A 27,208-nucleotide genomic window follows, 5' to 3' on the forward strand; every position below is an offset into this window, starting at 1 on the left:
ACGTTATCTCTTCATTATTCATTATTCTTCTTTTAGAGAATTTCTTTACATAAATAGAAATTGCAAATAATAATAATAATAATTGAACTGAAAATAATGACATTGTTCATGAAAACACTATCATCAATGATATTTACAATGATTGACGGGTATGAGATGATAGTAGAAGGGAGAACATTAGTGAATGGAGTGAAAGTTTTGGGGATATTCATAGTGGACAAGCACAACAAGGATCAACAAAACAAATGGTTTGATGGATCAAATGAAGTTTTTATTATGTTTTAATTTGTGTTGTGTTGTTAACCATAATGGGAAAACTCGGCCTTTAATAAAAAAAAATTCATATAGTTTATAATTTTTTTATATTTTTAACACTTTATGATATTTTTATATTATATTTTCGTAATTTTCTTTTCTTTAAATTTATATATTATTCTTTGCTTTTTTTAATAATTTTTATGATATTTAGCAATTTTAAAGAAAATATATCTCAATTTTATGATTTTGCTTTTTGGCATTGAGTTTTGGAGTAAATAAAATTCAATCTTTTCGCTACGATATTCAATGTTTAAATATCTTTGGCCAATTTTCCTTGGGGCGATTCTTTCATCGTTTCTTTTTAAATATCTTTTATTTATTTTCTTACTTTATTCTTTATTTATTAATTCAGTTCATATACCTCTGTTTTAGATTTAATTCATGATTCAAACATTGCACCCAGTCTACTTTCTTCCTAACCAAAATGCCTAAGAATCAAGTTGAGGTCTAAATTGAGGTAAGTTAAAAAGAGGTGACATTAAAATGAGAAGCAAAATTATTTTATTATTAGATCAAAATAGATGGTTCTAAATTTTAGATTTTATATTTATTTTACCTTATTAAAACAAAACTATCAACATTCAATCTAATTTTTTTTTTCACCAGATAATTAAAGTCTTAAATGAAAATTTGGATAAATTTTACTTTCAAATTTACTTTTTTTTTTCAGGAAAGAAATTGAAATGAAAAGTAGGAGATCAGGATTAGTATATAATTAATCAATTTGAGTATCAGCTACGTGTTTTTCTTGATTAAAAAATCAGTCGACCATTTTATTCTAAAAATTCTGGGATTTTTTTCTTTGTTGATTTCAAGTACTCAAAGCATTCCAAGAATAAAAATTTAAAACTTACCTTATTTTTCTTGTGATATGTTTGAATTTTTAAAGTACTTGAAAGGGTAAATTACACCAATAGTCATTCAACTTTGGGGTAACTGATAAAATAGTCACCTAGGTTTCATTTCAGTCACTCAACTTTAGAAAAATAACAAAACAATCATTTTAACCATTTTCCGTTACAGACGTAACGATAAAGTGACATGGAAAATGACGGATTACATGGTGTCATTAACTGTTCAACTGGCCGGTTAGTGCCAATTTAAATAATCCTTTTAGTACCAATTTAAGGTTTAGACAATAGAAGAAGAAGAGAAAGAAGAAGAAGAAAAAAAATGAGGAGAAAAAATAGAGATGTCGACCGTGATTCCAGTATGCTATTGTGGAAACCCAGTCAAATTAAACTCGTCTTGGTCCAATGATAACCCAGGTAAGAGGTTTTTTGGGTGTAATAAGTTTGGAAGTGTGTTTCAAAAACCATGTCGTTTTCACTTGGTTTGATCCACCATTGACGTCTCATTCACAAATTGTGTTGTTGGGTCTTTTGAAAAAAGTGAGGACATTGGAGGATGCAAGGAGGAGAGAGAGAAAAACATGGGTTTTGGTGCTTGTATTTGTAATATTATTGTTGTTTTTTAAACCTTAAACGAGCTTATGTTGTTGTTGTTAACACTGAAAACCAGCTTATATGGCTACTGGTATACTGTTTTGTTATTCATTCATGGTGAGTTGGGTTCTAAATGTAATGGCCTGTAAACGGTAGAAATTTGCTAATTGTAATGGGAGAATAGTTGGTTATTTTAATGGTCTTGTATTTTCACACATTTGTTATTTCATTTCATTTGAATTTCTAAATGTTTAATCTTCTTTTAAAACTTGAAAGAGTATTGGGTTATTGTTTTTTATTTTCTTACATTGCATGGATCAATGCTCATATGTTAGAAGAGATAAAACAGATGAAAAACAAAAATAGAAACATATTGGAAGGGCAAAATATTGCCAAATTGCATTTAAGGCCAAACTGTTTACAAAAGGAATGTCAAACTATTGCCAAATTTGCCTACAATTCAATACAATTGAATAGATTTGAATTGTAGACAAATTTGCAAAAAATTTCAGTAACTATATGCTTAAGTTTAGATAACAATAGCAATCATAGGCAAATTTACAATAATAATAATAATAATAATAATAATAATAATAATAATAATAATAATAATAATAATAATTATTTGCCTAAGTTAATAAATCAGTAGCATGTATAGACAAATTTACACAAGTTCAAAAAGTTAACAAAATAAAGTCTTGTTCACAATGTCATAATTGGTCTATCACAAATGACTCTTAAGTAGAAGACATTCATCTAACAGTAGTTAGTTTCCTCTTGAATCGAAGCTTTTTTCTTGGACAGCATCTTGTTGGTGAGTTTAGTAAGTTGGGGCAGTTTGTAACTGAGTTGGGGCAGCCTCCTACTATGTTGGGGTAGACTGTTGCTGAGTTAGGGCAACCACTTGGTTGTGAACACCAACTTTGTATCTTTTGACCTACAGGAACAAGTGAAATCCATCAAACAAATTCATAACTTAAGTAATATAATGAAGCAAAGGCAGTGACTTAGTAGAATGTTTTTGCCAACTTCCGCTTTGCAACTTCTCTTATTGTGGCTTATTTTGTTGCATTTACTGCACCTCATTTCCACCCCTCTTTTGCTCAACCTTTCTATTGTTTGTGGTTCATCAAGTTCTTTCCTTCTCACCTCAGTAGGTCTGTTAGGTGGCCTTCTTAGTGTAAGAGGCAATATTGGCAGCATGTTTGGCACAAACGCCCATTGCTTAGGACCCTTTATTGGCCTTATAAAGTTGGAGTAAATGGCAAGCTGGGTTTGCATGGTGTACCAAGTTTGTACATAGGTTTCTGGGAACTCATCTTTTAGATGAATGACAACCACTGCATGCATGCAAGGGATGCCAGAGAGATCCCAATTCCTGCAGGAGCAGAAATTCTCAACTAGGTTCACTACATGCTGACTGCCTAGACCACATTCAACCTGATACCTATCCCCACCAGTATGTGATGGAACACACCAAAAAAACAATCACTAAAATAATATTAAGTTGTTCAGCCCTACCAACAATTATACATAATGAATAAATATATTTAAAAATGGCAGAATAAAGACATATATGTATTGGTCCAACAACATGTGATCAACCCCATTAGCAATTATACACGAGGCAGAATAAAGGCATCAATATATTAAAAATGGTAAATTTATCTTTGTCAATCTTTGATATTAACATCCAAATTTTTCTTGATCTTTGGACACAAGATTCCTTTAATTTTATCAGCTTCTTCTTTCTTATTGATAATCAGCAACATAATATTGGTCCTAATTGTTTCAAACATGGTCAGAATAGGTTTCCCTCTTGCTTCCAATATCACCTACCAGTAAGCAACATAAAGAATTAGTGAACTGCATGTCCTTAATGATTAGTAAGTAACATAAAAAAAATAGGGGTTTACCTTGTTAAAGTATTCAGAAAGATAATCCACCAATTGAGAAGCGGGACCTTGACCAATGAGTAGGGTTGTTTTCCTTCAGCCAATCATAATCATGTTGATTGGTATTTTTCAATTCAGCCATGACATCCTCAAAATCCTTTGTAGTGCTTGCGATGGCAGTTTTCTAAAGCAAATTTTTCAATTCCTTTGTTCGGAAACCAGCTTTCTTGAAATTAGCATGTAGATGTCTAACGCAGTGTCTTGTTTTTGCATTAGGAAATAATATATCTATTGCTTCTAAAAGTCCCTGCAAATAGAACAAATACAGTTTAATTCTTTGACATACCATAAACCCTAAACAAAAACAATATAAAACAAAATAGACAAATGGAGTTTTACCTTTTTTTTGTCAGACATGAAAGATATCTGGTATGAGCTGACAATTTCCAAGTCTAGTGCGAGCAACTCCAAGAACCAGAGCCATGATGCTTGGTTTTCACTTTTGACAACAGCATATGCAATAGGATAGATGCCATTATTTGCATCTATCCCAACAGCTGCCAATAGGTAGCCTTCAAAGTAGCCCTTCAAGAAACATCAATCTAAACCTATTATCCTCCTACAACCAACCCTATATCCATCATTCCATGCTTGCAGACAGACATACATCATTTGGAACAATTTGTTATCTAGATAACAGATTGTTGTTGTCCCCTTATTTTGGGTCCTAACCTTCAACAAATATTCATAAATCTTATCATATTGAGCCTTATGAGCTCGTTTAATTAATTCTGATGCTCTAAGTTTAGCCCTCCTATATTTGGTTAGTGAGACAAGGCAAAAGAAATCTCTTTTGACATCTTGTTGCAATGATGTCAAAGAATAACTAGGATCAACAATGAATTTTTCTTTATAATGTTGACCTATCCAAACTGAGGTTACATTCTTATTTTTATAGACTTTAGAGCAAGTATGGTTAGGGTTTGAATTCCTAATTTGCCAAGTTTGATCATCAGGGTTTAGTCTAGAGGCCTATATGAAACAAAAATGTTTTTCACTGCAGGCTGCCTTTAACCTCTTTAGATCATTTTTTGGGAACTTAATAAAATAACTATTTAAACTATTATACTGCTTGACAGCTTCTTTTAGATTGTCTTTGGACTTAAATAACATTTCAACCTGAAGTTTAGGATTACTTATGTCATTATCTGGGTTGAACTCAGGCCAATTTTGGCCATTTGAGTCAAATCCATGTGCACTATCTAACCTCCCAGAATCATCACTATCACACAGTTCCCCTACTTCTATATCATCCATGTTTAAACCATCTAGATTAACCCTTATCCTATTAGACACATCACTATCAATTACATCATTAACAGACACATCACTATCAGACACCTCAAAATCAAACATTTCTTATTCACTCTCATTAAAATTATCATCAATTAAACCTGCTAAACAAATTTACAGTCAATAAAGGAAGACGACAACCAAAAAATTTAATACAATATAGGCAATGGCCAAACACTTTAATACAACATGACAAACAATAATCAATACAAAAATAATTTAATACAAACACAGTCATTTCTAACATGCACGTGGCAGATAATAACCAAACACTTTAACCCTAAATCTAGGCAATGGTAGACAATAACCAATACAATATAGAATCTAAAGAACAAATTCAATCCAATTGATATTTGAAACTAGGAACAGATTTGTCTCTTAATAACCAAACTTGATATTGTTTGATACAAATAATAAACATGACATACACAACATCATGCACATGTATATGACATATATGCACAACATTAGTTTGATACCAACAATAAACATGACATACATAGCATCATGCACATGGCATACCATACACAGTATCTGCCATTCACTTTAATAAGCAGATCCTAAACCCCATATGAATAACAAATGAAATCAAAATCTTTCTGGATGCTTGTTAATAACAAATAAGACCAAAATTGAAATAACCCTATGTGGATGCAACGTTTTTTAAATTTTAAATCTCGACAACCCTAAATCCAAAAAATTCAAAAACTAAATACAGAAATTTACCCGTTACAATGGATGTAACAACATTGGCAGCTTCTCTTCTATTGACCATTGTAGCTGAGAACTAAAAACACTGATAGGTTCCTCGTTTTGTCTTCTTTTCTCCCCAAACAGAAAATATTAATTGATTTCTAACCCAAGACCATGTTAATCAATTATTGAATCGATTTTTTAACCCTAAACCAAACTTGTTAATCGATTCCCGAATCAATTTCTAACCCAAATCCTTGTTAATTTTTTCTCAAACCAATTTTCTTTTCCTCCTCCCCTTAACCACAATCAATTTCTGTTTTTTTACCTTAAACCAACCCAACTATTCAGATTTTTTTCCCCTAAACTGTGTCAAACCTTGGCCTTTCCATTGCTTCACCAATGTGGCAAGTTAACTTGTCCTATCAGCGGTCCCGTTAGACAGTAACGAAAAATATTAATAAGTGACTGATTTGTCACTTTTTGATAATGTTAGTGACTGTTTTGTTATTTTTCTAGAATTGAGTGACTAAATGAAACCTAGGTGATTCTTTTGTCAGCTATCCCAAAGTTGAATGACTGTTGGTGTAATTTACCCTACTTGAAATCAACTAAGACAACAATCCCTAAAGTTTTAGAATGAAATGGTCGATCAATTTTTTCAATCAAAGAAAAATATACACTTAATAACCAAATTGATTAATCTTAATAACCTAATTTCTTGCTTCCCATTCCAATTTTTTTCTGCACAAAGAAAAATAAATCTGCAACCATAATACTTTAATTACATGGTGAAAAGAAGAAAAAAAGAAGAAAGAAAAGATTGGATATTGTTGGTTTTATTTTGATAATGTAAAATAAATACAAAATCTAAAACTTAGAACCATTTATTTTGATCTAATGATTAAGATAATTTTGATTCTCATTTTAAAAGTTTTACTATCTTTATTAGTTGCCACCTTTAAAAAAGAAAAGAAAAACTTCTATTAGATTCATGAGGTATTTGAATAAGTGTTAGGATATTTAAATTTAGCTTAAATTCAATTAGACATCAATAATCTTAAATTCTTTAATATATATATATATATATATATATATATATACTCACATTCGACGAATCCAATCTACAAAATCTAAGTCTATAACATAAAATGTATATGTGAAAGTTGAGTAAGATTAAATAATTAAGGTTATGCGTTTGTAATTTTTAATTTAATTATTTATTTGAAGAATTTAGTATGTATCTGATGATCATGGCCAAACAAAAAATCCGGATATAAACAAAAAGTATGACATCCCTAAATTGAATGGCTATGGATGACCATGGCCCTCAAGAATTTCAAATGATCAATAGATAATTCACCATACATCCATGAACATGGAAAGGTGACCTATAAAAGATCTAGAAAAACAACAAAAACGTACAAATGCGATGCCTTTAAGCCAAATTATTCACCCAATCACCATTATCATAGAAAGGTAACCTATAATAGTTATAAAGAGTGGCCCCTATTCTAATACAATGATCAAAAAGAAAACGAAAAACACGAAGAAGAAGAAAGAAAAACACAAAAATGTGATGCCTTTAAAGCCAAATTCAATGACCCAAATCACCAGTGCCTCCCTTGAGAGCCACTTCCTTTGTTTTTTGCAAAGAAACCGTTCTTGGGTTTTGGTAGCTCATTAATGTCCATCACTTGTACTGTTCTTTGCCTTTTGGCTTCAAAAATAACATAATCACATTTAGTATGAATCCCAAATGAGGGATTCAAAGATTTAAAGAAATTGTGGAACAAGTGATGAAAAGCAAACCATTTTCAGCTTCTTTATAACTTTCTTGAAGCCTTTTCCTTGCAGAAGCCAGCCTGTCAGAGTCAAATTTGCTTTCCTTTTCTTCTCTCTGTCTCTACAAAGTCCTCCAAAACAATATGTTATTTAGATTCATATGTAAGTTTCGAACATGAGTACATTCAATTTTTCCCTAAGCATTTCATATATTTGTAGGGTTCTTCAAGGACCAAATCCCCATTTCCATTCCGAGTGAATTGGATACAAGAACTTCAGAAAAAAATGAAAAGACAAGTAGAATAGCAGAACGGCAACTCGACAAACATACATGTCAAAGTGCCTTTTGAAAGTATTTTGCTTCTAATAAATTTGGTATCAAACCTCTCTGTCTATCAACAACATAATGATGCAATTCTATGAAGCATGCACGCTTCTATCAATAAGTATCTAAGTATCAAACTCGTGTCCAATGTGGAAACGGTTCAATTTGGCAAAATACTTGTCAAAAACAATCAAAGCATGGTCAAGACATGTAAATGCAATTACATGCTTTAATTTGGCATGTATTTAATACCTGCACATTTTGTGGAGGAGTTGAGTGAGTATGTCTAATTGGAGGATCTTTTCGATGAGGGATTGACTTTAACTTCCTTTCAGGTTCTGAATTATTCTTGTTTAAACCAAGACTCCCATCTGTCAATTGTCATCCAAAATCGCATTAAAAAGAAGGCTGATTAACCAAAACAATGTTATTCGGAATTGAATATTCGTGCCATATATAAGTACATGTCCAACACAAATATGATCAGAATGCTCCAAGCATTTTCATGTATTCTTAAAGATTAATTCTCGTATCCATGCATTGGACATAAATATCGAACACGAATTTATCAAGAAAAATGAGTAATCGAAGCAAATATCAAATCAAATTCTGTACTCACTATGCAGGTTTGGAGAGTAGACATCATCAGGAACCTGTAACAAAGCAGAATCTTAGAAAGACAAAAGCATAATTTCAAACAACTTTCACATGAAATATATACATATATATTATGTATATTATAATTTCTTTCACCTGTTGACCACCATTTTGAGGAAGCTTTTGCTGTGGTGAATCTCTATCTGTTGTTCATACAATATTCATATTACATTTTTAACTCTTGATGAAATGTCAATTCACATTCACCTTTGAAATATTCTCACAAAAACTAAAAATCCATGCTTTCTAAATTTGAGACTGTCGAATATGAGTATGTATGCAAAATAAATAAGTTCATCTTCAGAAAATCATATTTTCATACCCATGTGAAAAAATGTGTCTGAAATGGATGCCAGTTCTTCATGTTACAGTTTAGATAATATAATTTTACCCATAAGTGCAGCAGGTTCATGTTCTCCCGGCTGATTCACCATTACCCATTTATCTACAATATCTTTCCATTTCCTGAAAAAACAAAGAACCAAATCATATAACCGAATTTCCTTGAACTGGTCTTTCAAACTAGGACAAACTTAATAGAACATTCATACATATATGCTATGCTATGGTACTCGAACTCGGCTGTCATTGTTGGATACGAAATATAATCAATTTTTTAAACGTTTTACATGTTTTAGAGCGTCCTTGGAGGATAATATCTCCGCACCTTGTATCAAACACCAGTGTTGGACACAAATACTTAGCAAAATAAAAAGTTGAAGCTTAAAACCTGACAAGTTGCTTCACTAATCTCCTAACATCATTTGATGAATGCTTTCTGAATTTGTTCACATGTCTCCCAATATCAGTTTCCTGAAGATAGAATCCAAACATGGCAATGGTGATGATGATGAATCAAACTAAAAAAGGAAACTAAAAAATGAATGAAAACAAATTCATTCCACTTAATAAATTACCTTGAGAGCTTGAAATGTTATATCCATATCCGCCAAGCTTTGAAGCAAATCGACCAAAGAATCTTCAGACTGGATAAAAAGCAATAATTCAAATCAAAATCCATAAATATTAAACCGACAATACAATTGCAAAAAAAAAAAGGGATTCAGAGACCTGATCAGGTACTTCAAGAAGGTCCTTAATTTCAAGGACCCTTTTTTGTTCAACATCAAACACGCCTCCACAAGGGTCCACATCATCATCTTCATTGTCGGATTGAGGTTTAAAAGGAGACCCTTTTCGTCCTTCCCCACCTTTACTTTCATGGAGGTTGCCTTCTTTATTAACTGAATATCCATTTGATCTCTCACCAAAATCACAGGTTTTACATCCATTAACCATGGAAGTAGCATAAAGCCTCTCCACAATCCCATCTCTCCTTTGCTTCAACTCTTCACCATAATCTAAAGAAGCTGCCAGGATTGCTGTATCAATAAATGTCCACACATCAACACCTGCTGTTTCGAGAACCGATCTGAAATCATCCAAATCCATTACCATCCAATAAAAATAAACTAATGATCCGATTGAAGCTTCAACATAAACAGATCTGATATAAAAACAAAATGACCCAGGGCTTGAATTTTGCAAAATTCCAGCTGAAACAAAAAATAATAATAATAATAATCTTTGAAGTCAAAGATGAAATGGGTTTTGGTTATTGTGTTGGCTTAATGAAGAAAGTTTTGAAACTTCTAATTTTGTTAATGAAATTGGAATATTTGTGTTTTTTTTTTTTTTTGGGTAGAATTATACCCAAAAATGGAGCTTAATTTCTTTTATTTCATCTTGTACATGTTATAAAAGGAGATAATATTTTTGGGTTTTTTTGGTTGTGATTGAGAAAGTTGAAATGGATATCTCTGGTATTTCAACACTTTCTGTTCAGATATTTTTGGCTTGTTGTGATTTGGGAGATGAACAATCAGAGGGAATGAGAAATCTTCCTTTGAAATGTAACCACACTGGCTTCTGGTTATTGGGAGGACAAAATTAGTTTAGTGTATTTTTTAGGGAACAATTAGAAAATAATCCAAAAATATTAAAGTAATTATACATCAGGCAATTAAATCAAATGTGTCTGTTCTTTTTATTTTAATTTTTACACTCTCTTTTATAAATTTAAGTAATTATACATCACACACTTACAAAATCATCTTTTAAAATGAATTACCTTCAAATCCTAACCAAAATTTGGGTTGCCACTCAATTTTGCATCATCAAAGTTTTAACTCCAATATTAGTATCTTGTTAAACGTTTGTTATCTTAATTTTTTAAAAAAATTTAATATTTAATTGTGACGGAAAAAATAAAATTCATTTATTTATATATTTTCTAGAATAAATCACATTTTATTTAAAATTAAAATATTTTCAAATATTCTTCACTTAATGCAAAAATATTGAAAGATACTTCACTTAAAAAGCATTCCTTTTTAATTAAAACCACCAACGTGGCAATGAATTCACAATTTATATTAATAATTAAAAAAAAAGCCTTTAAAACGATTTTAATACCAAGTAAACAAATCTTTAAGTAATATGAAGAATGTGAATAAACATACACATATAAAATGTGACCAGCTAAACTTAGTTACGTATATCGTGTTCATAAATTGGAATCAACTGAAGCTTGGTTTTAAATTTTTATTTGAGATCTAAGCTCATTTTTTAGTTAACTCAATCCACCCAAAAAGTCCATTTTATAATTTAAAAATTAATAAAATATTAAAATTATTTTTTATTTTATATATTTTATAATTAAATTTAAATGTTAAAATTATTTTTCATTATTTAAATTAAATTGAATTGGGTAGATTTTAATATAAAAAATCTTTGTCCAAATTTAATCATATTCAAAGAAACGAACTACTCAATTCTTGGACAATTCTAAGCATGCGGAACCATATTAATATATCCCAACACATACATGGCTATGCATCAACACCATATACTAGAACATCACGGAACCTAATACTCTATACATAAACATCATATATATTTCAAGGTATCTATCTACAAAATTTAATACATGTATGAACACATATAACTCCATATATACATGCATAACAGTGAAGCTACTCATAATTATATGGCATTTACATTATCAAACATGCGTTTATACGCATTCACACAAACTCATCGTTACATACATATAGAAATTACGTATTTAAAATATAAAAGTGTATTTAAAATTACTATACAATAGAAGTCTACGTGTTGGTCTCACGGTCAAGGTTTTCACCTCATCAAGTGTTGATGAGGTCTGGATTCAAGACATGCTAGTTGCTTTATTGTTAGGGCTTTACTCTCCTCTTGTAATTTAAATTGTGATTAAAACAAAATTTAAATACATCAAATTAAGAATACTAAATGCACTACAATTGTTTTATTAATCCTAATAACATAAGATCAACTCTAACCACATGCAAATTTGTTATTGATTTTTTTAAAAGTAAAAAGATTAAAATACCCAAGAATAATGTAACTTATTTTAATTACAAGAAATTTTTGTAATTTTTCTAACTGAGTTGGTGTCCACCAATTGCATGGCACCAACATAGCCAATTACTTAAATAATAATAATAATATAGATATATACAAATGATAGAGGCAATAAACAGTGTATAATACCGATTAAGTTTTAACTCGATTGGCATGGGTATTATTGCCAATACATGAGGACATGAGCTTAAGTGCGCAGAAGTGCATTATCATCCTATTTATAAGTTGGGGTGGGCTATGAGCACTTCTAGATATTGTGTCAAAAATAACAAATATGATCAACACTTATAATGTGATTATTCAAAAGAATAATAAATAAATAAAGTGTGCAAAATGAAATTAAAGTGTAAAAAAAAATCAAAGTAAAATTTTGATTGAGTGGTAAATTCAAGATTTTACAAATACAATTTTGTAGGTTTAAAACTTATTATATTCTTATTTTTATTTTTATTAAGTAAATTAAAATATCATTGAATAATATAACTTATTTTAAATACAAAATAATATTTTAAAATATGATAGAATATTTTGCACAACAATGGCTGAATTGGATATAAGTAAAAATTAAGGACATATTTGAATGTTCTAAAAGTATAAAGGCTTAGTTAAATAAAGTAACAAAGTTTAAACACTTATTTGATATATTAAATTCTAACTTTTGTTTTATTTATTGTCACGTATTTATTTTATTGAATTATACAGACATTAATTAAAAGAATTCCAATGTTTAAACTAAGCATAACTATTTTCAAAAAGAAAATCTTTAAAATAATTTCAATTATTTATAAATGCTTTTAACTTTCTTTTTCTTCAGGATAACTAATTATAAAATTTTAAATTCATGCCCTTTACGAGATAAGATTATGAATATCACCATGTATATAATTAGTTTTGTTTCAGCACCCTCTTTTGAAAGTGGAGGAAAGATTTCGGTCCCGCGTTTGCGTTTTGCGCGTGATGATGTGATATTGTTTCGTAAAATAGTAGTGGAAATGGCTTTTACTTGTTTATAAATTTTTGGTTAAATTCTTCTTTTAATTCCTATGCTTCGTGAGTTATGAATTTAATCTCTTTTCTTTAATTTAATCATTTTAATTTTTATACTTTTCAAATTTAAAAGTTCTGTTTTCACTAAATGATAACTGTTAAATTTATTTAGTTATGTTCTACTATTTTCAAAACCTGATGAGCCAAACATATTATCATATATGTAATGCCATACCAACTTGTTAATTTTACATATTGTTCACTAAAAATCTAATTACTAGATTAACTAGATTTATTTACATCAAGGTTGAAATTTCAAAATTCAAAAAGTATTTTGACTAAAAAACCTCCAATTGTGCGCATAGTACATGTCGAAACCATTTTTATTTTGGAAAACGGAGGTCGACTCTAAAACGAAAATGGAGTCGCCACAAATCCTTTTTGTTTGGGTGTGATCGGGTCACCCTGTGGTCGATCATTTTAATAAAACATTTTGATTTATTAAAACAACGTTTTTGGTCTACAAAAAACTAGAAGACGGATTCGGGAGTCGGTTACGCGCGAGGAAGGATTAGCACCCTCGCAACGCCCAAAATTGGTACTGTGACACCCCTAATGTGACCCTAGTCGGGAAGTGGTTTCGGGACCACAAAACCGAATCATAAAATTAATTAACCGTCATATTTGATGCTTATTATATGTATATATGCATGTGTGAAAATTTCATATTTGAATTTTGTTAATTGTAAGTGAATTTTATTAAATAGGACTTATGTGAGAAAGTTTAGAAATGTGCTAGGCAAATGTAAAGTGGCCTATTAATGCATGTTATAAAAATGAAGGGTTTGCATGTCAAATTACCCAAAATTTGAGCTAGTGGCCGGCCATGCTATGGGGTAAAACATATTATAAACATTTTGTGTTAATATGTTGTGGGAAGAATAATAAAATATGAGGGGAGTGGGAGGAGAAACCAAAGTTGTTTCATCCTTGCTCCCCCATTTTGCCGTGACTTGAGGAAGGAAGAAGAAGGAAGTTCTCTTGCTTCATGTTCGGCATGGATGAGGATTTGGAAGAGGTAAGTACCTTGAAATTCTTGGAAAATTATGTATAAAGAAGGTGGTTAGTTCAAGTTCTAATCATTCCATGGCTTGAGTTTTGATTGTTAGGAGGTTTGATATTCGCCCGATGGTTTGAAGCTCTTAGTACATATATTTTTCTTCTTTCTTGAAGGTTGAAATTGGGTTGTTCTTAAGGAGGTGCGAATGTGGTCATTGAAGGGCCTTGAGGAACAATATGTGTGGTTTGGGTTATAACATTCGCCATGGTAGAAAATGGAAGAGATAAATGGTTGTTAATTGTGATAGTTTAAGGAAATTGTAAGTAGTTTGAATAAATGAACAATAATAATAATAAATCATCTAGTGAATTGGTGTAGTTGCGAATTTGAACTAGGAAGTTATTGAGTAATGTGTGTATTTTAAGTGATAGAATAGAGTGAATGCTTGGAATGTGATATGTATGAATTATATGTTAAATTAAGGTTTGCTAAGCTAGCTATTAAGGTGAAGTGCAAATGTTAGTATTTGATTGCTAGTGTATATATGTGTAATAGCTGAAATGAAGATGCTTGATGTCATGAATAAATGTTGTTTATATGTTTGGGAATTGAGTAAAATTTGATGTTTAATCACTTAAGGATTCGGCATTGTTTAAGATAATTTACTTAAAATGTGATTTTGAATGTTATGAGTATTGGGATGTAAGTATATGTGTGTGCTTGATCATAGGAGTTTGCTATGAAGTTTTGTTTGGTTGAGTGATGAATGGCCGAATGAACTATAGGCTAGGGTGGATAAATTTTTGTACATAAGTAGTGTGTGTGACTATTGGTTAATGAATATTCGGCATAATGGGGTTTATGAGTAAATGGCATAATATATATATATATATATATATATATATATATGTGTGTGTGAATATGTGGTAGTGCATAAAACAAGAAATCGATTAAATTGGGATGGTCACACATAGGTATATTCGGCTTGTAGTTTTATAAATGTGATATGAGTATTTTGTTTGTAAATGAGTAGTAAATATGTTAAGAATGGTTTTAAATTGTATATGGATGCCGTGTGATTGTGATTGATTGGGAAGTAAATTGTTTGATTTAGCTCAAGAGCTTAGAGGATCAAAGTCGGATAGGGGAAAAGAGAAAGTAAACGAATAGCCGTGGATATCTAGTCGTCGACCACTTCCGAGGTAAGTTTTAAGTGATTAAAAGTTGAGTAAATTCAATCATAATAGGACATAATGAGTTGATTTAATAAGATATGATGTGGCCATGATATGTCTTAAACTCAAATGGTAAGTTCATAAGTGTTTGGACTTGGAAATTTAAGAGCAAATTGTAATAATTTGCTTAGGACAGCAGCAGTTACGTGATTTTAGAAAATCACTATAAATTGTTGGTGTGGAATTATGGGCTGAATAAAATATGTAATCAAAGCTTAATTAGTCTAGTTTCTTATAAAAGAGATCATGTAAGCAAAGAAATTTCCTATAAAGAGATATTTAAAGTTGTGTGAGACAGTGTTAGAATGACTCCGAAATCCCCTGTTCTGTTTTTAGAAAATCATTATAATTTGTATAAAAATGTTTATAAGATAAAATTTATATTATTAGACTCCTTAATGAGTCTAGTTTCAAATTAAATCAAATATAACATATTTTGAATTCTGTACAATGAGAAATTTGATTCGTAGTGAAGAGTGGTCAGATTAGTCAAACAGTGAAACAGGGGAAACTTTAAGAAAAATCTGGTATTGATTGGCCAAACCTAAAATTCTTAAAATTTTATGGATGAAAGATATATGAGTCTATATTCAGGGAAAATTAACAGCAATTGATTTTGAGTTTTGTAGCTCCAGTTATAAATAATTTAGTGACTATTGCTCAGGAAAACAGCTTGTAGTGAATATGTGAATTTGTTGTAAACATTGATGAAACTATTTGAGTTGCTTATAAGCTATTGCTGAAAATGATGTACAAGATAAATATATATGTGTGTGGTAAAGCCGAATGGCTAGTCTGAAATATATATGAGATATGTATATGTGGTAAAGCCGAATGGCTAATGTGAAATATGTATGAGATGGCTAATGTGAAATATGTATGAGATATGTATATGTGGTAAAGCCGAATGGCTAGTGTGAAATATGTATGAGATATGTATATATGTGGTAAAGCCGAATGGCTAGTGTGAAATATGTATGAGATATGTATATATGTGGTAAAGCCGAATGGCTAATGTGAAATATGTATGAGATATGTATATGTGGTAAAGCCGAATGGCTAGTGTGAAATATGTATGAGATATGTATATGTGGTAAAGATATGTATATGTGGTAAAGCCGAATGGCTAGTGTGAAATATGTAGGAGATGTGTGTATATTGTGGCCAAATGACCAAATGTGAAAGGTGTGTATTATTAGATATTTGATGAGGCAAATGAATTTCAAATATGACAGTCGATGTGAATGTTGTAACATGAAACTTGGAAATATATTCCGGGTAAGACCCGATGACTACGTGTGGAGATTATGTCCGAGTAAGACCCGATGACTACGTGTGGAGATTTTGTCCGGGTAAGACCCGATAACTACGTGTGGGGACTATTCGAGCTAAAGATTTCGCTGAAGATTCGAGTAAAGCATAAGATTATACGACTTCACAGTAACAATTGGTAATAAATACGTTTAATGCGTTAAGCTGGTCAGGTATGTATTTTGAGATTATATTTAAGCTTGATTTGGACTAAATCACAATGTCGTTATGTGATGCATATGTGAGTAAAGCAATAAGACTGTTCTATGATTATTGTGCGTTTGGTCAATGTGGAAAGTTAGGTGAAAATATGTAATGTACCTATGTTTATAAGAGATCACTATCAAGTGAGAATTTATCTGCCTATTATATATGATGAGATGGGCATATTCGGTAAAGGGATGGTATGCCCGAAGGAAGATTGAAATAAAAATACGAACAACTATGTTATAATTTGATTGTTATCTGTTGACACTGCTTAAAACTTACTAAGCATTGTAATGCTTACTCCGTTTACTTTGTTTCCTCTGTTTTATAGATCTCATTTGGAAGCTACAGGCTCGGGGATCGTCAGCAACTAGTCACACTATCACTATCCACTGCTTGTTACTGTTATGTTTTGAATTATTTTATGGCATGTAAAGAATAGACCAGTGGCCGAAGAATATTTTGGTTAATGTATATAAGCCATGCGAAAATGGCATCTTTTGAATGTGTACTTATAGCAGTTAAATTGTATCCCTGACTGTCTTTAGTATTTACCTAAAGGAACGTTCTTTATAAATAAATAAAAATTCAAAATTTTTACTGTTCGGATATGAGTTTCAAGTCCGGTAATGCCCCTTTACCTATTCCGGCGACGGATACGGGATAGGGGTGTTACAGGTACCGTATTGATCAATTAGCGTCCTAATGTTGAAATTTTGAAAAGATTTTAAAATACAATCTTTAAAAACATTTGGATAACTTGAATTGGATATTGAGATTCTCTCGCTTAGAAGGAATAAAATATTACGTCCAGCACAATTGGATACAATATTTCGAAACCTCGACACAAGATCATCTCAGGATTTCCAAAACACATGCACTTAAAACTCTTAAAAAGGATATTTGGCTATTCGGCCCAAACGATAAATCGAAACCCAATACGATTAGGCACGATTTATCAAATTTCCAAATACGAAACATTGCATCATTTTAATTTGAGAAAACATGGATGAAATTTCAAAAGGATATTTTGTATTTTAGTCGAATGGAAAATCGAAGCCCAGCACGATTGGGCACGACCTCCCAAACCCCCCAAACACAAAATATTGCCTCGTTTTAATTTTAAAAAAACATGGATGAAATTTCAAAAGGATATTTCGCATTTTAGTTGAACGAAAAATCGAAACCCAGCACGATAGGGCACGATTCCTCGAACTCCCAAACACGAAATATTTCCTTATGTTGAGAGGGTTCTTTGAAACGCGGGTGATTATAAAAGCGATCTAAAGTATATAAAATAATTTTTTTTAAAAAAATTATTTTCCATTCAAGATAAAATAATATATAAAACTCTTTAAAAATAATATATAAACAATTCAAAATATATAATGTGTAAAAAAGTTTGAAATACATAATATATGAAAATATTAAAGTAAATAATGTGTAAAATTTGAAATGAACGTTGTATAAAAAGTTAAAATAGATAATAACAAAAATGTAAAATAAATAAATAGAATGTTAATAACAAGAGTAAAAAACATATATAAGAAAAATAATAATGAAAATAATATTAGTATATAAATAGAAATAAAAATATAATAAATAGAAATATAATAATAGTAGAAATATAAATAGATAAATAAAATTAGATAAATAATAATAGTATTAGAATAACAAAATAAATATAAATAGAAACATAAAAATAATAGTAATAATATATTAAATTAGCTAATTTGACAATAAAATAGAGAAAATAAAAAAGGATTAAATCGAACCTTAAAGCAAAATTTTGGGGCAAATCAAAGATAAATAAAAGAAAATGGACCAATTTCAACGTGCGAATAACAAGGAGGGACCAAAAGGGAAATAATCCTCACCCTCCAAAACACACAGCTTCAAGGAAGACCAAAATGTAGTCAAAACAAATTTTAGGGCCAAAATTATAATGAAAACTTAATTGCAAAACAAATAAAAAACAGAAGAGCTAAAAGCAATTGGACGAATTTAGAAAAAACAAAGAAATTGAAATGAAATAGACAAGTTCCCACGTAATAGAAAAAGAAAAGAAAATAATTCAATTCTAATGAAAATAGGAAAAGAGAGAATAATCCAATTCCAAATTGAAGTAGGAATACCAAAAGTAATCCATTAGTAATTCGTTCCCTTCCAAAGAACAAAATACACTTATTTATAAACATGGGGTTTACTAAAAATAGCCTAACTAATTTAATAATAAAATAAAATAAAATAAAAATAATATCTTTTTATTTTTAGCCTTTTACCAAGTCAACAAAATTTGATAACCCCTTAGCTTTTTCCATCTTTTTGATTTGGCCACAACTTAATGATTATCTTTCAATTTGGCCATTTTTAGCTTGTTTTCGACTGATTGCATCTTTTGGCTTCGGTTATTATTTTTTCGGGCCTAGGCCAAAATTGCCTATTATAGTACATAACTAGTTATTAAATCTAACCAAGCGAATTTAATTGTTTGAGTCAAGACTAAAATTTAAATTTCAAAAAGTTAAAAAGAAAAAAATTTACTAATTTAAAAATACAAGGACTAAAATGATTAAATCCACAATTTTCACAAAATATTTGAGAGTTTCAATATAATAATTTGAGTATAAATCTAAATAAATGAGCAATTATAAGATTAAAAGAAATAAGTAGATAAAATATTAAAATTTGTCTTTGTAAAGTTAAATGGATAATTTAAGCTTACTCAACCGTTCCATATCATTTTAAAATATATACTTAATAATATTTATTTAAACTTTGAACAGTTTTTTTAATATGAAATTAAACAACTTATCTAAAATCCCATTTTTTTCTTGAAATACTAACTTCATTAAAATGGAAATCGAAGTACGATTTTAGTCATTTCCACTGTATATAATCAACGTGACAACTTGAATCATTTGATAATTATATCATAATCAAGCTTGAACCGTTGGTTCACGTAATAATATATATTACTTGTATTATTGAATATAAATAAAAATAAATATGAAAATTGAATTCACAAAAGTCCCATTCCAAAGCTCAATCCATATGGGCAGACCTTCCATTATTGTATATAAATTTATTGGAAATTTATGAAAATTGGTAGGTAAAATGCAAAAGGGAGATGCATCCCCAGTACCACCATCATCAATCAAGTTTCAAGCCAACAGTAATACAACAGTAGTTCCATGCATGAGTTTTCATACAGTTGAATGTTGAGGAATTTTCATGGCGATACAAAGATTAAAGATATATGACCTTCTCTTCATTTCTCTCTCTTCTACTTCCTACTCCTATCTCTCTCCACAATCACAAAAACCCACTTTTCTATCGTTGCGTTTGTCCAAGTCAATTCTTTGTATTGATGATATATAATGAAGTTCCCTCCAGAAATAGTATTGCTCAGTGCAGTTAGTTTTCATAATCTCCGACTTGAATTCATATCTTCTCCACATACAAACAATCTGAAGTAGAGCTGCATTAATATTTCATCAAGTTTGAAGCTAAGAAGTCGTTGTTATGAATTCTGAATATTCGATTACTCGAATACATGATTTTGGTTTTTACAGTTTAAAATATAGGCAAGGGGCATATTAGCACACAACTAATAATTGAGCTGCAATTGGCTCACAACAACCAGATAAAGGCTCTTACCGGTATAACTTGGCACTATAAACTTAATTTCCTGAAGCAGTTCTTCGTTCCAGTACAAGATCATCAGCAGAGTAATAATCCGCAATCAGGCGGTACATGTATGATGGATTATGCCCTCCGCTGTAAAGACACAAAGCAATCAGTGATAGCAGGGAAAGGTAAAACTCAAGCACCATGAAAACCAAAACTTCTAGAAATGGCTGAAACAGATGAGCCAACTAAATGCAATATTTTTTCTCCTTAAGATCAATGTAAATCAGAAAAGCGGACTATGCATTGCATTCCATTCCCATGTTATATCAACGGATCAATAGTACTCCACAATGCAGAAAAGTAATTGATTTGATAACTTAAAATGAAATTAAGAAACAGTTACCAAATAACAAATATGAATGAAAAGGATAGAAGTTTAAATCTTTCAAACTCCATGATCTTACGTATCAGTTATAAAGAGACTAACAAGCTTCGGTGGCACATAGTCAAATGTTGGATTGACGACATGAAGAAGGGGGGCACCAATGCCACTTCCAAAATCCAAGCAATCCGAGAATTCTCCAAAATCTAGCAACTCAGATGGGGACCGCAATTCATTCAGCAACACTTCCGGGTGATGAGGATACAAGGGGCATAACTGTCAAGTAGACCACAAATGAATTAACAATAGACAATCAGGAGCTAAAGTAAAATTAAAGAATACAGGGACAAAAGAAACCAGGTTATAATATCAGCATTAGCAAGCATTAACCATCTGTGTGCCTTAGAACTATTTGGCCATTTCTCTGACCAACCTCATGTCTTACGTAGTTGTTTTTGTTGATTTCTTTGGAATGAAGCTTGACCTCAACAATCACACTCCATTATTTTCGTTCAAACTTAGATTAAAAGTTTACTCTCAAATTCTGTCTGGTTTTGAAGTAGGGAATTTACAATATCTGATGAAAATCTTGAAGACGGACAAAATGTCACGACATCCTGGCTTGCAAATGAATTGACTGGCAGATGCAGCACAGAAAATACATTTATCGGATTGTTAATATGCAACAAAAGAAGCACCACCTCAAAATGATAAAACCTGGATGGCTTACAAGAGGTAGCAATAACTGGAAAAATAAAAGAAGCTTTCTTCTAACAAGTATAGGACACTGTTACCATGTTACTCCACTCTTTCATTTTTCTAAGGTGCTTAAAACAAATCATAAGCAGACCATATGTATGACCCACTAGATATAAATCAAAATGATTTTTGATTTTCTTGAAGTACCTGTGTCTAACATTCATGTCACACGCATATAAGGACATGGGTATAGAGGTCTGGCCCTCCAAGGACTGTCCAAATATATGGAAAAACTCGAAGAAAAAGAAATGAACATACCTGCGTGAGCGATATACCCATATCTGACTCATTCCTGAGTTTGAGTAACATAGGCTGCACATACCCATGTTCTCCCTTCTCTATGTTTGATAAGAATGTTCTGTAGCTCAGACATCAATTTCAGAGTCCAATATAGGATATGTTCCTTTTCACTTTAAACAACATATGCTATTCCCTCTTTACCTCACTTTGCCAGGTATATAATACTGCTACATAACACACTTGGTGCGCTCAACCCTGTCTTTTGCACCCTTAAGCATGCTTGTACATAAGTATTCTATGCGCTCAACCCTGTCTTTTGCACCCTTAAGCATGCTTGTACATAAGTATTCTATGTCCTAACTTGCCACATCAATTGAAATCTTATGCAGTACTATCTTGTACTAAAGCCCTCTCAAATTCTATCCTATTGTTCACATGCATGACACCTCAAGCTATCACATCTAAGGAAAAAAAGTTGAACCATATAAAATCAGAAATTCATACCACCATGGAGACAAATGACACAAAATGTTAATCTAAGTTGAAGTGAACAAGAATAGTGATTTTACTTATTATTGCACTAAAATGTAAAGAAGTTTGGTGGTAAATCATTTATTATGCCAAAGTACCTTGTGACTGCCAGCAAGTACAACAAATGGGACAGCATGCTTCTGAGCAGCAAGGGCAACCATGTTCAGCCCAACTGGTGCTATGACCCCCCCATTAGCCATGACCGCATGAGCTCCAACAATAACCTTCATGTTTACAGAATATCAAGCTCCAACAGCACAAGAAAACCATCAACAATTAGGAAGAACTCAACACCATATACCATGTTTACTCGGGAAATCATGGCGAAAACTGCAGAGTCAGTAATCAGAGTAGTTTGTAGACCTCTTGTAACCAATTCTTTTGCAAGAAGATGCCCCTGATACCTAAGTCAACGCCAAGTATAATAAAAAATAATTAAAACAACAAACAAACAAAAACTTAAGTTGTTACAGGCAGGATATCAAAATTGCAGCAGCTTAAAGGAATGTCTTTGCCTTGCAAAATATAATAGCCAGTAGTACAAACCTTGGAGCACCTTCAGCAACAAATACCCGAAATGATCGTTTCTTCTCTTTTGCAGCACAAAGAAATTCCAACACAGTTCTTGAACTGCCTAAAGTTAATATCACCTCACTGACAATATGTTTTAAATATAATCAGTAAAAGGGTAAGTTGACGTTTGAAACGATCATAGGTAGAAAACAATATGAGAACACAGGCCAAATTGCTTCAAACGTTAATAAGTCATGAAAACTTAAACAGTAATGATGATTAGAAACGACCAGCATAGATAAGGATGGTTCAGCACGTGATAGACTGTTGGGTTTTTTTTTTCCTTTTGTTTATTTATTTTTTTTTTTTTGGGGGAAGGGATAAGACAGCAAGAGTCTCTTGCTGAAAGCAAATTCAAATAACACCTCAGACTATCAAATATGAATATTGCAGTTTGCTCAAAGAATGAATAACGGTGTTTTAAAATTGAGGAGAACCAAAGAAAATTTAAAAGCTTAAGGCAGAAAAGATACTTTTGATGTATATGCTCTACTGCTTGCTCAGCAATCAGTTCGTGGCAAGTGCTAATGTCTTGAATAAGCTCATTGACTGCTTCAATGACATCATGCTTCAGCTTCCGACTTCTTGAACTTTTATCAGCAGCTAAAAGGAAATTAGTACCCTTAAGTATCAATACTCATAAATAACAGTTAACGCTAGAAGATCTAATATCGCATGATTATCAGTTATCACCACAAGAAGCCAGTTTTGCATAAACCAATACTTAACCACTTCCAGAGACAATAGTCCCAGGGAATATCAGAAAAATTAAAATCTCGTCTCATCAATCAGAATGAAGATAGATCAAGTGTCTTGAGCAAGAGTTTACATTTGCTTTTTCCTTCAGAATCTCCGCCAGAAGAAGATGTATGAGGAACTGCTGCAGAATCAGGCACATCCTCAAGTAATGTCTGCAAGGAAGGTGGACGTAAAGTGCTTCTAGAAGCAGCAGCAATGGCAGCAGCCGATAATGCTGGGTGGTTGTCTCTATCAGTGTCATCTTCATCATCACTTTCAGCAGATAAGTTCAATCCAGCCATAGCAGCTGTTGTCAGAGAAAGATCCTCCTCTCTGATAATGTGCAAAACACGCCTCACAACATTACCCACAGCAAGCTCTGCCATCACATGCATGCACTATTAACAATTTAAAGCAGAATGCCAGAGCAAAAGTATCAAGTATCAACAATCCCTAGGAGAAAGTTATAGTGTATGTTTGGCCAAGATTTGAAGCAGCTTCCCCACTCTAGAAACACAAAAAGATAGACCCCCAAAAAAAAAAAAAAAAAAAGAAACTTAACTAAACTACATTCTGAAAAAATGAGAAGTAGATAATTTTATATAGAATTTTCAAACATAAAGGTATTCTAAGCTATTAGAAATAGTTTTAATTTGAGGCAATGCTTTTTTCAAAAAACTCTACTTTAACATCACTTTTTATTGCGCCTTCTTTAGTCGGAGCAAACAGAATGCAAGAGAACTCAAAGGAAATATTATGGGGGTTAAAATTTTCCATTCAAGTTCCAGTTCAAGCATATACAGAACACTGTCCCATAATCATTCCATAGCTAAAAAGACGGACAGAATCAAGCACAAAACAACAGGGTCCTCAAACATACACAGCAATTGTAATGCATACTCCAATAACCATTTACTGTTTCCAGTGTTCTGAATCAAAGTCAGCCAACAATTTCATAATTAAAAAAAATGGCATAAGCCAAAATGATATCAAATACAAACCATTAACTTTCAAACATAAATAAAAAAATCAATTTAAACCCAAAACGAAAAAAAAAAACACACCGACAGGATTTGCAGCAATCAATCGTTCTCCAACAGCTTTAACCGAATGAATCAAAGCAGCAGCCTGGTTCGTATAAGGCATTCGAGTTTGAGAAATCACTGACCGAAGCAGTTCCGCTGTCTGCTTCGCTGTTGCTTGTGAACCCTCAATCTTACTGCCCAACCACCCCAAACAAACAAACAAACAAAAAGTTCATATCTAACCTTTTCTTTTAAATTCATATGAAATGAAAATCAAATGAAATACTTCACCGTTTTTTAAGCTTGTTAAGAAAATCATTGACGAGAGCCTGCGTGTCTGGCATTTTTTTTTTAATCGCAAAATTCTCTTCTTCAAAATGCTACAATAAATTCCAAAAAAATAAATTCTCATAAATTAGAAAAAGTAAAATTTTAAAAGAAATGATAAGAAGAGCTGATTGGATTAATCACTTACGGAGAATTAGGGTTTATGCGGGAGAGGGAGTTTCTTTTAGCTTGTTACTGTAAAGCTATTTTTGCTTGGGTTCGGGAACTTTATTATTATTTTTCTTTAAAAAATAAATGAAAATAAAAACGGGTCAATGGGTTATCGGATCTTTTTCAGAAATCCAGAATCCATACTCGAATCCGATCATGTAAATGGTTTTTGTTCACCAGGTTGACCTGGCCATCCGTTACGCAGCACAGTCTTTAACGGGTCTGGTAGGCAGCTCCCACATAATAGAACGAATTGGGCTTCGATTTTTATTTTTATTTTTCAAAATTCGATTTTCATTTCAATTAAATTATATAAATAAAAATAGAATTTATGGTCCTCGTAATCATATAATACGTCCCATTCGCTTACTTTTTTTAATTAATTACTTTTATTTTTAAAATTTTAGTTACTTTATTTCTTACATTTAAAAGTTTCAATGTAGTTGCTAACAACATTAACATTTTCTATTAAATTAATCGATGTGATGTCTTGAAAGTAAAATATATATATTCACTTAGTAATTATCTGACATAAAATTTATATTGTAATGGACTTGATTAATTAAATTTAACAAAATTTAATAATTTTAATAATTAAATAAAATTCACGTCAATAATTTGATTAAAATAAAGTATTTAGACTAACTAATGACATTGTAAAATTAGTGTAGCAAATTGTATAAAAAGTTAAAGTATATTGATTAAATTTAAACATAATATAATAACCAAAACTAAAACTTGACTGTTGTTATATAATCTGAAAAAGAAAAAGTTGAGTAATCATAGTTGAAATTTAACCATTATGTTATAATGTATAGTTTTTAAATTCAAATATTATGATACGCTTCAAGTTTTTGTATTTTTCATACATTTGGGATTTAGTTTTCATATTTTTATTTTTAAGAATTTAATTTTTTTTGAATTTAAAATTTAAGTTTAATTGTTAACATCATTAAAATTCTTCTATTAAATTTGTTGGTGCGACATCTTGAAATTTAAAAAAAAAAAAAAGGAATAATGGGATGATACATGGATCTTTTTATCCACTGATGGGGCTTAGGTAGAGGTTCAGGACATGCTGCTATTGGGGAGGCGTATTTTTTATGGAGTTCTTATCTTGCTTAACAAAGGCTACAGACGAGTTATTATTCGAACCGATAATCTTAAAGTTGCCCAGAATTTAAGAAACCCGAGTCTAGAAAATTCTAGGATTGCAGTACTCCAAAGGACTCAGCGCGTCATGTAGACAGAAGGAAATTGGAAGATTAGACACATCCCAAGATCTCAAAATTTGGCTGCGAATCGTCTTGCTAAACTTAGCTTGAGTTGGAAAACAAGCCTTCAAATCCTTAAGGAGGCTCCAAAGGAATTAAGTGTCTTGTAACAAGAAGAAAAAGACAATGGGTGGTTATTGTAGTTGGTGTAACTCCTTTTCTTTCACAAAAAAAAAAAGGCATAATAACTTATTTAGCCTCCTAACTTTACAAAAAGTCATTTTAGCTCTTAATTTAATTTTTGCCTATTTTATCTCTTTAATTAGTGCTTTTTGTCAAAACACCCCGAAATGAACGGAAAAGTTAACATTTGTTAACTTTGTTGACGTGGTCGTACACGTGTATGTCACGCCAACAAATAATTAAAATGTTTTAAAATTTCTAAATATTATAGAATATTTTTATAATTTTATTATTAAATGATTTTATAATCTTTATGCTTTTTAATAATTTTATTTTTTGGATTTTTATATTTTTGAATTTTAAAATTTAATTAATTATTGATGTGGCATAAACATGGATGCCACGTCATAAAATTAATATGTATTAACTTTTCCATCTATTTTAGGATAATTTGACAAATAACACAAGTTCAAAGGCTAAAAGGGATGAAAAATTAAATAAATGACTAAAATGATTTTTTATAAAGTTTGAGGTCAAATAAATCAGTGTACAAAAAAAACCTCACTTATAGCCATGTGACCAAAAAAAGTCAATGTAATTGACCTAAATAACTAAAAAAAATTAGCGATTTTAACTATTCTTAAAAATCACATCAAGATTTTAATTAGAATAAAATATTTATATTAACTAATGACATTG

The 27,208-nt window shown here is 31.1% G+C and overlaps 2 protein-coding genes across 8 annotated transcripts; both read right to left on the bottom strand.

The window, feature by feature from the left end:
- Window positions 1-7,141: 7,141 nt before the first annotated feature.
- Window positions 7,142-10,411, bottom strand: LOC108450598 (probable mediator of RNA polymerase II transcription subunit 26c). 3 transcript variants are annotated; one of them, XM_053027727.1, is made up of 10 exons: window positions 9,927-10,411; window positions 9,543-9,853; window positions 9,389-9,457; window positions 9,202-9,284; window positions 8,863-8,936; window positions 8,568-8,614; window positions 8,434-8,467; window positions 8,067-8,185; window positions 7,517-7,610; window positions 7,142-7,424 (listed from the first exon to the last, which is right to left on the bottom strand). In XM_053027727.1, exons 2-10 carry the CDS (start codon window positions 9,768-9,770, stop codon window positions 7,315-7,317), a joined length of 858 nt encoding a protein of 285 aa, XP_052883687.1. In that variant the 5' UTR covers window positions 9,771-9,853; window positions 9,927-10,411; the 3' UTR covers window positions 7,142-7,314. The 3 variants fall into 3 exon arrangements, 2 of the variants coding, with proteins under 2 accessions (XP_052883687.1, XP_017603777.1); XR_001866244.2 differs by having other exon boundaries at window positions 7,517-7,620; window positions 9,543-10,411; XM_017748288.2 differs by having other exon boundaries at window positions 9,543-10,411.
- A 9,358-nt stretch (window positions 10,412-19,769) lies between these two features.
- Window positions 19,770-25,232, bottom strand: LOC108453458 (uncharacterized). Of its 5 annotated transcripts, none has more exons than XR_008283084.1 (11): window positions 25,090-25,232; window positions 24,906-24,994; window positions 24,654-24,808; window positions 23,681-23,968; window positions 23,325-23,454; window positions 22,825-22,932; window positions 22,580-22,682; window positions 22,377-22,502; window positions 20,854-21,024; window positions 20,394-20,513; window positions 19,770-20,203 (listed from the first exon to the last, which is right to left on the bottom strand). XR_008283084.1 is itself a non-coding variant. In XM_017751568.2 (11 exons), exons 2-10 carry the CDS (start codon window positions 24,956-24,958, stop codon window positions 20,417-20,419), a joined length of 1,254 nt encoding a protein of 417 aa, XP_017607057.1. In that variant the 5' UTR covers window positions 24,959-24,994; window positions 25,090-25,232; the 3' UTR covers window positions 19,770-20,203; window positions 20,394-20,416. The 5 variants fall into 5 exon arrangements, 3 of the variants coding, with proteins under 3 accessions (XP_017607057.1, XP_017607056.1, XP_017607058.1); XR_008283085.1 differs by having other exon boundaries at window positions 19,770-20,214; XM_017751568.2 differs by having other exon boundaries at window positions 20,831-21,024.
- Between the last annotated feature and the right edge of the window lie 1,976 nt (window positions 25,233-27,208).

The sequence above is a fragment of the Gossypium arboreum genome, chromosome 5 (assembly GCF_025698485.1).
Source record: "Gossypium arboreum isolate Shixiya-1 chromosome 5, ASM2569848v2, whole genome shotgun sequence".
Classification (NCBI taxonomy): Eukaryota; Viridiplantae; Streptophyta; class Magnoliopsida; order Malvales; family Malvaceae; genus Gossypium; species Gossypium arboreum.